The 14,993-nt window shown below is 50.2% G+C and overlaps 1 protein-coding gene across 1 annotated transcript; it reads right to left on the bottom strand.

Moving 5' to 3' along the window:
* Window positions 1-5,431: 5,431 nt before the first annotated feature.
* On the bottom strand, window positions 5,432-13,786 carry KPNA7 (karyopherin subunit alpha 7). Its single transcript, XM_026083250.1, has 10 exons — window positions 13,698-13,786; window positions 12,810-12,947; window positions 12,172-12,257; window positions 10,463-10,731; window positions 9,832-9,914; window positions 8,452-8,715; window positions 7,837-8,070; window positions 7,301-7,483; window positions 6,403-6,552; window positions 5,432-5,598 (listed from the first exon to the last, which is right to left on the bottom strand). Exons 1-10 carry the CDS (start codon window positions 13,761-13,763, stop codon window positions 5,515-5,517), a joined length of 1,557 nt encoding a protein of 518 aa, XP_025939035.1. The 5' UTR covers window positions 13,764-13,786; the 3' UTR covers window positions 5,432-5,514.
* Between the last annotated feature and the right edge of the window lie 1,207 nt (window positions 13,787-14,993).

Below are 14,993 nucleotides of genomic sequence, written 5' to 3'. Positions count from 1 at the left end.
ATGGAGGGGTGTGTGGGGGTGGCACGGGAATGACATGGAGGTGGCATGGGGGTGGCATGGAGGGGGACATGGGGATGGGATGGGGTGGCACGGAGGGTGCATGGGGGTGGCCCGGGGGATGAATGGGAGAAAGTTGTGGTGGAATCAGGCGAGCGGGGGACGGGGGTGGCACGGCAGGGTGCAGGGGCGCCGTGGAGGGGCTGCAGGGGTGGCACGGGGCCAGGTTTCAAGGAGGCCGGCGTGAACGCGAGCGCCCGGCGTGTGGGTCCGGGGGCGACGCCGGCCCAGCCCAGAGCGGGCTTGTCCCCAGGGCCAGCACGTGCCCAAGGGCCATGTGGCCGCCGCAGTCCCCCACCGACGTGGCCTCCAGGCGCCCAGCACAGCCGGAGCGGGTGGCCAGAGCGCTGCCCTCGGAGCAGCCCCGCTGCAAACCCCAGGGCACAGCGTTTCCCACTGCTTCCCATGCGCCCTGCCGGCCAGCCACTAGCGCTGGGGCCCGGTGCCGGCACCTCGGCCGTGCCACGTCCCTCTCCCTTTTGCTCGTGACCCGGTCCCAGCCTAGTGGTTACGAACTGGCAAATCAAAAAAAACCAGCATCATGTGATAAACCAGCTTCTGTTTGCAATGCCAGGACGCGTGTACGCAGAGCAAACCCGCTCACCTCTGCTGCCAGCCAAAAATTAAATCGCCACCAAAAGAAAAAGCCTGAAAGGATCCCTAAACCCCCCCGCAAACAGAGCATCCCCCAAACTCCCTGCATCGAACCTCCCGGCCAGCCTTGTTTTACACCGAGCCGGCTAGGACGAGGTTGTCCTGTTTGCTTAGACGTGTGCTCCTGCCCGGAGCAGCTGCCGGGCTCAACGCGGATATGCAGAGCCAGACAGAAGTAGTAAATACTACTGTATAGCGAATGTTAGCTATTTTTCCTGCTGGCAAAGAGATGACCTAGTTCCCCGATCCGGCTGATTTATTGAACTGGAAGCGGGAACGAGGACGATGTGTGCTGGGCTCCGCTTCGCTCCTGCCTGTGCTCACGCTGAGATCGTCACTCGCTGCTGCCAGATGAAAGTGGCAGGGCTGGCTCCACGCACAGGCTGGGGAGGCATCTTCTCTCATCTTCCCCRCTTTTCGGCAAAAAATAGAAGCAAGGGCGGATGAAGGGAGATTTTGGAAGCGGGGAGTGGAGGGTTAGTGGCTAAGTTCATTATTCCGACCTGCAAACACATTAATGCTGGATTTCAAAGGTACCGCTGCTGTGCCGAGCAGAGACGATCCTCGATTTTAGACCACAGCTTTTGTTCCTCTGCTCTGCCCACCCTTTCCCGGTGCTGGTTAAGAGAAGGTGTCAGCCCCCTTGGTCCTCCCCAGTGACCTTGCTCCTACTGTGTGTCCGGCGCTGCATAAGCGTTTGCTAATTGAAACCAGGGCTCGGGACCCGGCAGGTCCCCTGCAGTGACAGAGCGCGTTTTCGAGCGTGCTCAGGGTGGAGGAGCACGGCAAAGACATTCATGACTATGCCCGGCACCCCTGCCGCTCGATTCCCAGCCTGCCGCCGAGCGGGTCTCCAGCGTCTCAGCTCCCCGCGGCAGACTTTCCCTGCTGTTTGTTTTCGGCTCCAGATTGTCGCTCGGAGGGACTGAGCTGTAGCTGTTGCAGTCTGTTTGCTCAAAGCCTGCAGTGTCTTAACTGAGCTCAGCGACAGGTCAGCCGGGAATCGCTCCCACTAGCAATTCCTCCGAGGCGAAGAGGAGGAAGAAACCCCACTCCGTAAATGCCGGGAAGAAAATGCAGAATACAGATGGCAAAGAAGAGGAAAGCCTCCAACAATCCATGGCCAAGCATCAGCTGCAGCAAAAAACCTGGAAGCTGAAGCAGGAATTTCCACCATTCACATTCTTCCCTAAAATCGCCCTCCCCAACCTTTCCCCCTGCCCAGCTGCATTAACCAGGGCTCGGTCTCATCCTCTGCCGGCAGAGCCAGCTCCCGCTCCCGCAGCCCAGGCAGCCCTGAGTTGCACAGTTCCTGGCAGGACTCCCATCTCCGACGGTGCCAGGGGCTCTCCTTCCCCCGGGCGCAGGTTCCTGCCTCCTGGCCACCTCCAGCACTGCTGCTTCTCCCACCCCAYGCTCCAAGGAGCTGAACTTGCCCAAAGCTATTTCTCCCGACTCTTTTTTCTTTTCTCCAGCCATCATTTTTCGGCTCACGTAACTTCCCAAACTGGCTGCCGGCAGGCCAGGCGAGCGAGGGGCAGTGCAGGCTCCAAGGGGCAGGACAGGCCCCAGCTCCCCGGTTTGCATCCCCTGGGACAGCCGCAGAAACCCCCTTCAACCAGTTCTTACAAAGTCAGAGCCCGGATAACTAATTTATATGGTCCCATGGAGGTTGCTGGGTGTTCCTGTGGCAGCAGGAAACAAATAATTAGGAATAAAGGTACTTCAGAAGAGCCCCTGCCCCCTTCACATTGTCCTTTATTTAATAAAGTCCTAATTCTGAGCAAACAAGCCACCACGGGCGCCGGCACTGCCTTTGAAGAGCTCCAGAGAGCCGGGGACCAAGCAGCCGTCACCGCGCTCCTCTGGGGCTAAGACACAGGGTGCTTTAATTAGAAAAACCGCTTATTGGTGTGTCTCTATGCGGAGAATCGGCCCAGGCTGTGGGAAACCCCACGCTGTCCCCTCCCGCGCAGCAGCCTTGGCTTCACCCGGCAGTAAGGTGTGGACACCTGAGGAGGAGGAAGGCGCCAGGGGCTTCGCCGAGAAGCCAGGGTTTGAGCTACTCTTAATCCGTGCTTGGGAAGCAGCAAACCAGCAACTTTCCCCCGTTAGCTGAGCCACCACGAAGCAGCTCCCCAACCAATCCTYCACCCTGCGCCTCCAAGCTCCGTGCGCCTGCTGCAGCCGCCCCGGCCCGGTGGCAGCGAGGGAAGGAGGGTTACACCAGGGAGACGGAGGGCAACGGGAGAAGTCGGCGACTCCAACCCTTCGGAGCAGAACGCCCAAGTGAAAATTGCCACCTCGACTGTTGCCTGTGCCCGGGGCGGGAGGGCCGGGGCTGGTGGTGATTAGAGGAGAGCAGCACCCATTAAGCAGGCAAGCAGATGCCTGCAGGTAGCTCACACACCCGCTGAGGCAGCAGCCGAGCAAACACGCAAGGCAACGAGCAGGTACGTACAACCGAGCAGGCATCTGTGTTTAGACAGGCACCATTCCCAGTTCTGCAGCCGCGTTTGTACAACAGCATCAGTCGAAGCCACGCTGCCTCCCCAAACGCCTCCTCCGCCTGGCTTGTGCCGCAGCCCCCTGCGAGGCCGGCGGCTATGGAGGACACGTGCACCTGCCCACATCCTTAAGGTGGGGGTCACATTTTTCTCTCCATCATACTCTGAGCTTTAGGGGCACCATTTGATTGTAGCTTAAGCACTGGATGGTCAAAACAAGCAGCATCACTCTCAGGGCTTTGCATAACACTATCTACCACTGACTTTCACTCTCCAGCACGCGCAGGTAAGCCGGAAAAAAAGACAGACAGCTCTGCTCTTTCTCTTTTTAGCTTGCTTCAAGTCAGCAGAGTGTCACCCTTAGGAGAAAGTCCTAGCTGCCTGCTTCACCTTCCCTTTCCCCACCCAGACGCCAGGCCCAGCACGGACGATCTGAAACGCAGGGCAAGGCCCCACGCTGGACCGTGGTCCAAAGTCAGAGCAGCCATGCAGAGCCCAGCTCCGGTCTACATCTCCATTTACACTGAGGAAGCACCTGCCTCAGATTCTTTTTACCTGGTGAAATATGAGCATTTCCAGATGCAGTATCAGCCTTGTCAGCAACACGCTACAAGAAGGTGCACRCCGCTGAGCTGGAGCCCTTCGTGTTAACCCATTGGCACAAACAAAGGATTTTGACAGGCAATTGCTTCAGTTACATGTTCAGGCATTGCTTTATCACAGTTTTAAGTATATGGTTTTGGATCCAAGAAATAAAAAAACAGGAATCACTTTGCAATTCAGCAGCTCCAGCATTTTAATACCAAATAGGTGATACCAGCCCTGGCACACCTGGTCAGGAGTGCAGGCCTCTTTACAGGGCAGGGAGCACCACCAGACTTCACTGCGTAGCTCCCTTTTTCCTAAGGGGAACRGGAGAACAGCTTAACTCCTGCTAAGAACAAATTCAAGCCAGAGAAAGAGATTCTTCTCCCAGGAACCAGGTTTTCCCTTTCACATTAGGTTATCTGTCACATCACCTCCCACTCCACATCCAAGGAGGCAGAGCCYTAAACCACCCAGGGTCAGTTGCAGATGGAAGCTGAAGAGACCAAGGAATGAAACCCACTACAGCAGGGAGAAACAAGCTGCCACCCCAAATCCTCCCCCAGGCATCATGTTGCCCCTAAACRCAGCACATCAATGCTGTTCAGCATGGAGCAAAGCACTTGCAGAGGGCAAGCCCCAGTGCTTGAAGCTTTGCTCTCCACAGCCCAGCAGCAGCTATGAGGACAAGCAGTACTTGAGTAGCTGTGTCCAATAGTTTGTTTTACCCTGCTGCACAAACATTGTGTTGCACTGCACATTCATCTGCTAGCAGAGCTCACTCAAGTCTACCCTAGCCACAGCTGCAGGGCTAGAGAGTTTGGTGCAAACTCACAACCTGCAGTTTGGCTCCAGCCAGACTGGACTCTGGAGTCACATGGAGGCTGTTCAGACTCCTCTCACCCACTGCTCAGCCTGCAGTAGAGAGACTGAAGTTGCAGGGGGCAGTCAGACAGAAGACTTCTCTCAGCAAGAGGTAGTAACACTTAATGGAAACCTGAAATACAGGTCCCTCAGTCTTAATGGGCAGCTTTAGGCAGAGTCAGATCAATGGACTCTAAATTAGTGGATAGCATCTGTGAAGCTGAAGTGGGAGGCAAATTAGCTCCCCTTCCAATAGCTGCCTCTGACTTATCCCTGCTGCCATCAGGGCTGATGTTTACTCAGCAGCTCCTTTGTCCAGGCCCAGCTACAAGCAGGAAGCACTACATGGACTGGGCAACAGCAAGCCAGGTTCTCCTGGCTTATTTCTTCCCCATGCTGGAAGCACTTCCTCTCAGGAGAGGTGTTTTCACCTCCAGCAGAAGGCTAAAACAGTTCTTGAATAGCTTTTTCAAAGCTTGTTTCAGACACTCCAACCCTGGAAGTTTCAGCCCAACCCTTGAGACAGTTGAGTTTGATGGTAGCAGCCTGCTCTTTACCAGCTTAATCCAAATCAGGCAGTTAGCAGAAAGTTTCTGCCCATACTCTTAATCCAGAAGACATGCACATAATGCAGGGCTCCAGACATTATGGGAAAATCTATACTATTAGTTAGAACAGCACCTTACTTGAGAAAAATCAAAAGCAAGTAGTACAAACCCAAAAGTGTTATTTATTGATAGATTTCAAAAGTAAAAAGACTCAGCATCTTTGCTCCTCTTGGTCTGGAGATCCAAGCTCCTACCAGCCACCTCCACCCAGCAGCTCAGTGCTTTGTAGTGCTTCATCTTCAGAAGTTGAAGTCTTGCTTCTCCACTGAAAAGTCATATAGTTGTCCATCTTGGTCAGTCCCAGGCTGCAAATCTGAATTCTCCTAGGAGAAGGTTAGAGTGACCATCAGTTAAAGATTCTGCAGTTTTATAAGCCTAAGCTTCCCCTCCCCCCCCGCCCAGCAGCAGCTTACTGTTTTATTCTTGTTTAAAGAACTAGCTTGTTAGAGCAGCAAAACAGATCAGCTTCTCACTCTAACAGGGCCCTTGGGGACTAGGCCAAGTCCTCCTGCTCTTTACAGAGCATGTTGTCCCTGCAGTTCAGAGGCAAGTAAGCAAGTCCACAGGCACAGATGCCAGAGGTAGAAGAAAGGTGTAGCTGGATAGCAGAATTTACACAAATTCAGTAGTCAAGACTAGGTCCAAGCATGGCCTCTACATGACAGTTATAGGACTTGCTTCCAACAGGCAGCTGATGCCCTATATTCTTTTTCCAGGAGTTCATTAACATGGGAAGGGTCAAGTAATCCAAAAGCAACCTGAGCACAGTTATCAGCTGATTAGGAGGCTCCTGTTCATAGCGACAAGCAGCTCAGCTCCAAAGGAGGAAACTCCTGTATTTTGTATTCATATCAGCAGTTGCAGTAACTCCAGCTGATGCCAGTTTAAGTTCCAGCAGGAAGATGCTATCAATGCATCCATTTCTGTTGTGCAACCTAGTCAGCTGACAACTCAAATGAGGGCTTTTACAGACCTTTAGAAGCATCTGGAACAAGCTGCAAGAACCTACTCTACTGATATGGAAGTCTATTACCAAGGACCTATTTCAGCATCCTTAAGGTCTCTGCTACATTCCAGTGTGCAATAACTCATATTTTCAGATGAGAAGCAGAGCAAGAGTCACATACCTCACCAGCAAAGTATTTCTCTATGATATTCAGTGCAGCTCGGTAGACCATGTTGTTGTCATGGGTTTGCAAGGCTTCAATTTTCTCCAGACCATCAAGTTCTTCTACTAGCAGACACAGCCTCTCTGTCTCTCCCAGCTTCTCAGCTGCCTGTGACATTAGGCAATCAAGGGGCAAATATAACCAAGTCTGTAACTGATCTGAGATGGTCTTTACTGTAAGCCCTGACCTAACAGAGGCAAGTGACTATAGTTCCTGCTTTTATTGTCCTTACCTGTTCTAGAGTATAGCAGAGATCCCAAGGATCTGACTGTGCAGATGACATACTGTCTCTGCTGGGACTACCATGTGGTGGCTTGACTGCTACCCAGACAAGCTAGCAAAAAAATCTTCTCAGTTACATCCACACACTGAGAAGCAGCAGAAGGTGACCTGCCACCAATATTTCATTTGCAAAAGCCATTTCATTGGTGCCATAGCACTAGAGGAAACAAGCTCCCAGGCGAGTAGACTTAAGTGTAAGGGAGCACAGCATTTATGTAGAGATCCCTGAGACCACTTGATTTCTCTGCAGTTGGATTTCTGCAAGACCTTCACTTCTGTACAGCTTGGGGATTAGCACATGTCATGTTTTACTTTCTAGAGACAGACTAAAGTCATAGCAGGTTAATAAGAGGAACACATTAGGCTGTTCTAAGCTTAGCAACATTAAGGTCCCAGGAGGGAGCAAGAACATGTTAGACAACACTAAGCCTAACTGTTACTCTTGCAAGATCAGTAGTGTTATCTAGGAGGAGCTGTTCTAGCCACATGGTGCGAGCTGAACACTCACTTCGCTCCTTTGGGGATGAGATGCAAGATGTAGTACAAGTACTCACTGTTGGAAGCAAGATCTTACCAGGAAGAGATTTGCAATGGTATCCAAGATGACCAGGATAGTTTTGCTGTCTTTGGCTGAGAGTAGGTCAAGCAGAGGTTTGAGCACTCCAGACTGGACAAGTTCTACCACCTGCTCCACAGTGCCTCCTGTTGTGAAGTTAGCCACAGCCCACACAGCCTCCTTCTGAGCTTTGAAGTCTCCCTGAAAGAGCAACAGGGAGAGGGATGCTAAAGCTTGGGAGCTCAAAGAGAAGTATGAGATGTCAGATGATGACTAGCTGTTTTCCTTTGTATTCAATTTGGACTGGTCTGCTTTTCCAAGTGCTTTGAGTGCTGGGTAGGCACCTGACAATTGTTAAGAGCAGCTCAGAGCCATGCTTTCATACTAACAAGTCTAGGTGTTCCAGCTGTTCCAAGCCTTTTGACAACTTTGAAGCAGACACCACATTCCCAAAAGCCACCTCAGAGAGCTTCACAAATGAAGCATCATGGATTGAATCTTAACATTGCTTCTGCAGTAGCCTGAATGTACAATGCTGCATCCCTGCCCCTTACCTTATCTAGCAGCTCCACCAGAGGTGGCAATAATCCACAAGTAATGACTTGCTGGATTTGCCGGCAAGGCCCTGCTGCAATGTTACTGAGAGTCCACGCTGCTTCCTTCTGTATAGCTGGCTTTGCATGCCGCAGGAGATAGGGCAGGACAGCCAAGACACCAGCATCAATAGCTGCCTGGGTCTGTTCATCCGTCCCTGTGACTACGTTCCCAATGGCACGGAGGGCTGGAGTCTACAGAKATTAGAGCAGATGAGAATCCTTATCTCAAGGGATACCTGCCAGAAAGCCTAGCAAGATCCCCAAGTGCTTGATCCTTCAAATAAGAAAATCATAGTGGATTATTACTGTTGCATTTGCTGACCTACTATCCCCCATTTTGCTCTAAGCAGCTTTACATTCTCTATCCAGTCTGCCAGCCACAGCAAGCCGGAACAGAGTACTAACTTGACCAGTAACCAAACTAATGCTGCAGTTCAAGACTACAGCAGACCATGCTAGCCACAGACAGTGAGGAGACATGCCTTTTCCTTCCTCAGATATACTTGCTGCTCTAGGAAGTAGGCGTTTCCTATGTTAAGGGACCAGATACTGGAGAGTGATTGCATTTCCTACCATAACAATCAACTCCGGGTTGGCCATAAGTTCCACCAGCCTCGGGAGAATCCCTGTATCAACCACAATTTGGATGCGATCGTTAGACCCATCAGTCAGATAGGACACAGCCCAGCAGGAGTCAGAAATTATGTCCTTGTCTTCATGTTGCATGAGGCAGATGAGGACTGGCAGCATCTTCTTCACTGCATCCAGGGGAGGGTAGGGATTCTTGTTCCTACAGAGATTTGACAGTGTCCATGTGATGTTCCTCAGGAATCCAACCTGAAATACAAGGGAGTCTCATAAGATCTTTCACAGCCACAAAAAAGTCACTAGACTGAGTGCTGAAGAACTAGCACTTTGCTTCTGGTCCCTACAACTTGGACACTATCAAGTAACCAGGAGAAGGCTTCTGTAATAAAGGGCTGAGACAGACAACTTATTCAGAGAAGAGATGAAACAGCTAAGTGACTAAGACAATTCCCTACCTGCCCCCCATCCCCTATATTAAATTCCAAAAACTTCAGGTCTGGTAGTGTGACAAACTACAAAGAACAGAAGTGCCAAACAGCTCATTTGCTGGTCATTGGGACAAATTACAGACCACTCCCTGGACAAGATCAAGAATTTTTTAGTATTAATTAGATAATTGTTCTAGAACAGGGTGCCTCAGGGATTTGATTAAGAGCATCAGTTTATCCTAGGAAGAGGGAGTCAGATGCTCCAGAACAGTGGCAGCTAGGTTCAAAGCATTGCAGCTACCAGGCTGTGTGTACGAGTTGATGTTTTGTCATGTTTCACAGGGCTCCCTAAGAGACAAGGGTGGGTCAGGCTAGGAACAGAGCAGCCAGAAGAGTTTTAACATCTTCCAGTATAAACTCACAGAAGGCCTAGAGGGTGTTTACTTAACACTACCCTGAAAGGCCTTAGCTATGCCTACAGAAAGCATACAGCTTCTGCCACACCCATGGGATGGGTCACCTGTAAGCATCAACACCACTGTTAAAGTCCCTTGAGCTTATCTCCATCTATCTTATGCTTCTCTGAAGATGTCCAGCTCCCCCAGAGACAGAGAAAGTGTGAGGTGACACCATTACAGAAGGTCCGAGATAGGACACAAAGCAAGCTGTTTATAAGCTACCCAAAGAGGAGCAGTAGGAAGCTTGAAGGGCAAGTTCAGCCCTTCCATATGGAAGTCCATTGCACCAGTTTTGTTTGACCACTATAAGCTAGAAGTAACCTGGATGGGAAAGCTAAGGCTAGAAGTCATCACATTGATTTGAAGACTAGCTATACACTATACAAACAGCTTACTTCTTGTAACAGTCAGATGATAGGTCATCACCATTCATCCATCACCCAAGTGATTAACAAGTCACAAAAATAGAGGTTATTTACTGGAGTTACAGGTGACACCAGAGCCAGCAAGGGAGGAATCACATTGCAATTGATAAGGGCATCTCTGTACAGAGGACCATCACCTGTATAGATGAAAAAGGGTCATCTATTGCATCTACCCAAGTCACAAGACAGTCAACATCAAAATAGCAACCATACCTGCAGTCACAGGCCAGTATTGGGGGGCTGAGGCTCACTTAACAGCCACATGATTTGAAGTACTGTCAAGTGGGAAAAATTTACCAGGTAAACTGTAGAGGTCTCATAGCCAGTTTGTGCCAGTGTGTCAGAATAACCAAATAGACATGACCCATCCCATTTTCCCTGCAAAGAGCTCAGAGCATCCAGAAGAACCACTGAACAGCCAATGACAACAGTGGCTCAGATCATCCAGCAGGATGGTGTCTTGCTTTTGACTTTAGCCAAGATCCTCTTGCAGGGCCAACACAGGGTCTCAAAGGTTGCCAGGCCACATGAATGGACTGAAGGGTTTCAAGAGTGGCAGCAGCTTGGAGACAAGGCTGGTGGTTCTCTCCTGTCCTCTTATCTTGAGTATCAATATTTAGTCCCCCCAGCAAAGGGCTGAGCAATAACCCTTTCCATGCCCACAAGCCCAGAGACCTCTGCCTACCTGCTATATTGCCCAGGGCCCACACAGACTGCTCGCTGATATGCATGTGGGGGGAGGACAGGAGGGAGACGAAGGCTGGGATAGCACCTCCTTCCACCACTGCTCTGGTGTGATCYGAGGTGCCAGATGCTATGTTAGTCAGTGCCCAGGCTGCTTCAAACTGCAGAGGAGCATTGTCAGCACGGGTTAGGAATTCAACCAGTCTGGGGATAATCCCAGATTCAATGATCTGATTGAGAGGTGGGTCCCTCTGTCTGGACAGCATTCTCCTGCAACAGACACACAGCCCATTTAGTGGCACAGAATAGACCATAATCCTGCAGCCAGGCATAACATCCCAGCCTGCAAGAGAAGCACCAGCTACAAGAGATGCTAGTTCAGCATCTTATATCAGCAAATCCACTGGCAGAGGAGTTACCATAGAGAGATTTCTGCAGAAGAAAAATCTAARATGCTGAGGAAACAGCAGGTTGTCTGTTAGAGTGCAGTACTTAACATGTCTTTTTGGAACCAAGAGAACATTATTCTRTACTCCTTCTCTTGCAGGAGTTATTTTTGTAAGACAGTGAATAAGCAAGTTACAAGCAACTTGTTCTCYGCTACAGCCTGCAAGCTTGCTTCTGCTGTTTCTCAGTTCAGGAGCATCAGTCAGCCTTGCCCAGACCAGAGGTCCCATTTAAAGTGGAAGTTTCACAGACTGCTTTTCCTGCTACAACTTAAGATTCAGAATCACCAACTCCCTGTTGTTGTTCTTTGCTATTTCCTGCCTCACACAGGCACAGAAGCATGTGCAGCTGCCAGATGGATGGGATCAGGGCATTGATCTAGTCAAAGCAAGCCAGAAAGAAATGCTTTCAGCCAGATCTGCTTCCTAGCCTGGTTTGTTCCACAGCCACAAATGCTTGTGCTGGCAGAGGGTAGGGTGGAGGTGTAAGTCAGTGGCTTAGAGCTGCTTTAGTGCTGCCACTGGATATCTTGTGATGGTGCRAGTTTGGTATGCTGTCAGGGCACCCCAGGCATATGCAAACTTTGAACAGGCAGAAAGCCAGCTCTGTTCTGTATGGCAGATTAGCAAACTAGTCACGACTTGCCCCCTTTAGGAAGGGTTCACATTGGCCAACCCTCAGCTAACACCTTCTACAGCAGGTACTTTTGATTTCCCTGCTGCAGCCTGGGCCAAGGGCAGTAGCCTTCAGTTCCTCCTGCTCCCACTCAGATGGGGACATCCCTGCCCAGTTATGTCCCTTTATAGGGCTGGGCTCTCTAGCCCTTGTTCTGATCAAGCCCCTGGCATTTCATTTCTCCCCAACTATCTCATCTATCAACTGAAGCTAGCAGGCTCTACCCTGTCCACACAGGGCACAGCAGTAGGGTGGTAAATCCAGGGGCTACAGCCAACCCCTTGGTCACATTTAGCCTCACACTTCACCAGTTCCTGCTTCCCATGAGCATTGCCCAGGACTGCAGCTGAAACCAGCAGACCTGAGCAAGACTATGCGGGGCAGGCTGCAGGGGTTCAGGCCTCTGCTAAGGTTCCTCAGAGCAGTTTGGGTTACCAGCCCAGGGCTCTCTCCATGTGTAGTTTGCCATGTCTTCTGATAGCTCTTCAAACAGAGGAAAGTGCCTCCTGCCTACAAGGCCCACCACAGTCAGCACTGCATCAGCCACATCTCTCCAAGTGCATAGCAGAGAGCAGTTTGGCAGCATACCTGGTTGCCTGCGTAGCCTGCAGCTGTAGCTCAGTATTGCTCCCATTCACAGCTTCAACTATTTCCTCCAAGGACAGCTGAATAATCTGTGTCATGGAGAATGATTCAGAGTCAGAAGGCAAGCCAAGACTCCCTCCAGTGTAATCTCTACAGTCAATCAGCTGTCTAGACCCTAGTCAGTCACCACTTTATATCTAAGCAATGTCTATTCTTTATGCAACACAGTTTTGAGATGAGGCAGAGGAAGAAAACCCACAAAAGCCTTAGAGGCAACTAATCCTTATAATCAAGGAAAGAAAGTCACCACCACACTAATAGGCCTACTAGCTTGCTAATTACTCCTCCCTGCACATGGAGCCAGATTGGAGGCTTGCCAGCTCCCAAGTGGCTTGAAGTCCAGTTCTACCTGTCATCAAGGAAAGCCACATGAAATGGTTTCCATGCAAACTAACTCAGAAAGAGGGACAGGCAGTCTGAAATGCAGTCCCCAACACTGGGCACATTGATTAGAAATGGCACCAGCTATTTAACCCAAGTCATTTGAGCAGAACTTGATATATTGAAGAAATAGATGAGAAACTGTACAAGCTGTGCACTGTAGCATAATCCTCCCCAGGTGCAGAGCCCCTAGCACTTACTGCATTCTTTTTCTCTTGCCCTGGAGAAAGGCTCTCCTCCATGGAAGTGATGGAAATACTTCTGCGTTTCAGGATTTGTTCATCCTTCTTGGCCTTTCGAAGCTCTATATTCACCTCCACTCTCTGCCTCCTCAGTGCCTAGCAGAGGAGAGGGGTACCACTTATTTTCAGCATCTGCACCACCCAGCTTCACTAGGCAGCTCATCTCCTGCTCCATGCTCAGCTCCCTAACACCCTGCCCAGACTCCCGTCACGAAGAACACACATCCAGCATCTGCTCTCAGGTAGTTCTTTGCTATGGCCTGGAGGATTATGCAGGAGACAGAACAGAATAGGGCTGTCTCACTTAACTGCCTCCCAAGGCTACTAGGTGCTGGATGAACTTGCAACCAGTAGTTCCTTAAGAGTCAAATTGCTGAACCTGAAAGGTAAACCCTTAACTTCTATACTGGCTTAGAGAGCAAGCTAATAGATCCCATAGTCTGATATCCAGTATCAGCCCCTTCCTGCAGTACTAATTGCCATTCATTGCCCTTGCAGGTTGTGGCAGGACCTTCTCTTCCTGTTTCCCAACATATTCACAGGCTCAGTTTAAAGTTGCCTACTTGCCACTCATCTCCCACCTGCYTCTACTACTCCCCCCACAGCCTAGACAGGCTAGGCAAGCTCCACCCTGCAGCATACYACATCTAGAAAATTAAGTTCAAGTACCCCTTTTGGCAGAAGGGTTCTGTCCCCTCTCTCCCACCTTTGCTATCCTGCACAACTAGGTTTGGGGAAGAAAGCCATATTGCCATTCAGAAGCCCCCACCAAGCAAGGAAGAGCCCTCAGTCAATTCTGCCTTTGCACAAAGGGTATATACAGACCGATGAGAAGCCCATACTTACAGCTGCATCCTTGCCTCTGTTCTTGAACTTCCTCATCCGCTCACCTTGCTCATTCACAATTGGCATCTTGACAGATTTGATCAAGTTGCCAGCTGAAAGCCTCCACCTGCTTTTGGTGTTCAGGACAGTAGTGTTGGGTCACAACCACACCAGCAACATCCACCTTGATCTACAGGGCCTGCAAGCCTTGAGAACTGCCTCACCCTCCCCACCACCTACTACCCTGAGCAGCCTTACTCTCCAGCAAGAAGGGAGAAAGCTGAAGGCCCTAAGCAGAGTTAAGCTCTTCATGCACTTCAACCTGAGCTACCAAGTTCGACACTAGCTGCAAGCACAAACTATCGCTTAATACCAGGCTATGAAAATCATGACTATCACTACAACCACACAAAGCAGGGCCATGAGAGGTACCAGGGCATATCACTTCTCATGGTTACAGTAACACCACTTTCCTCCAGTTCTGTATCATGATGCTTTTAGGTCTGTTTARACACAGTCCAAGTCTGGCAGGGACAGCAAGGCCTTCTGCCTTTGAAAGCACCAGCTTAAAGTCTGATTTAAGGACAAGCCATAACCACACACTAGTCTACCCTCTCACCCTACCACACATCCCAGCTTAGTTTCCTACACAGATGCTAGGACTTTCCCTAAACAGTCCCCTCAGTTGGAAAACTTACAGGGCCACATACAGTAGTGTGGAGTGCTTGAGTTCAGCAGAGCAAGCAAACCTCAGCCATTGCAAACCCACTTACCTTTAGGGATTGTCAGATAAGAAAYATTAGAGGGGAACAGGTAGAATCATTTCTAAACCCATTCTAGTAAGAAAGGGTCAGAGGGGCCACATGCATACACACAAGTGAGACCAACACTGGTCTTCAAACAACTTTTGTGTGGGGATATCAAAGTTATCACCCAACAGAAGTGATGGCATTCTCAGATCAGCCAGGAGATACCACCACCAAGTGCCTCCTAAAACAAGGCTGCCCCTAAACATACTCAGCATCTGATCACACACAGGTGGTGCATCATTGCCTGCCCTCCAGGGTTACTGCACACACCTGCATTTCAGATCAGCCTCCAAGAACTCTCCTTATTTCACCTTCCCAAAGGTGGGCCTCCCTCCCACCATTTCCTGGCACAGCTGCACAAGGAACCCCAGCACAGATACCAGTAGCATCAGCTATTTACTCCAACACCACAACCAGGCACTAAGGTCATTTCACTGACTCACAGAAAAGCCAGGACAAGCTACCCCTTGACTCAAGTCAGTTATGTCACTACCCTGAAACCTCAAGT

This window comes from Apteryx rowi, unplaced genomic scaffold, assembly GCF_003343035.1.
Source record: "Apteryx rowi isolate R43461 unplaced genomic scaffold, aptRow1 scaffold_6, whole genome shotgun sequence".
NCBI classification, from domain to species: Eukaryota; Metazoa; Chordata; class Aves; order Apterygiformes; family Apterygidae; genus Apteryx; species Apteryx rowi.
Note: the sequence above shows the minus strand (reverse complement) of the source record. Positions and strands in the feature narration are given on the sequence as shown.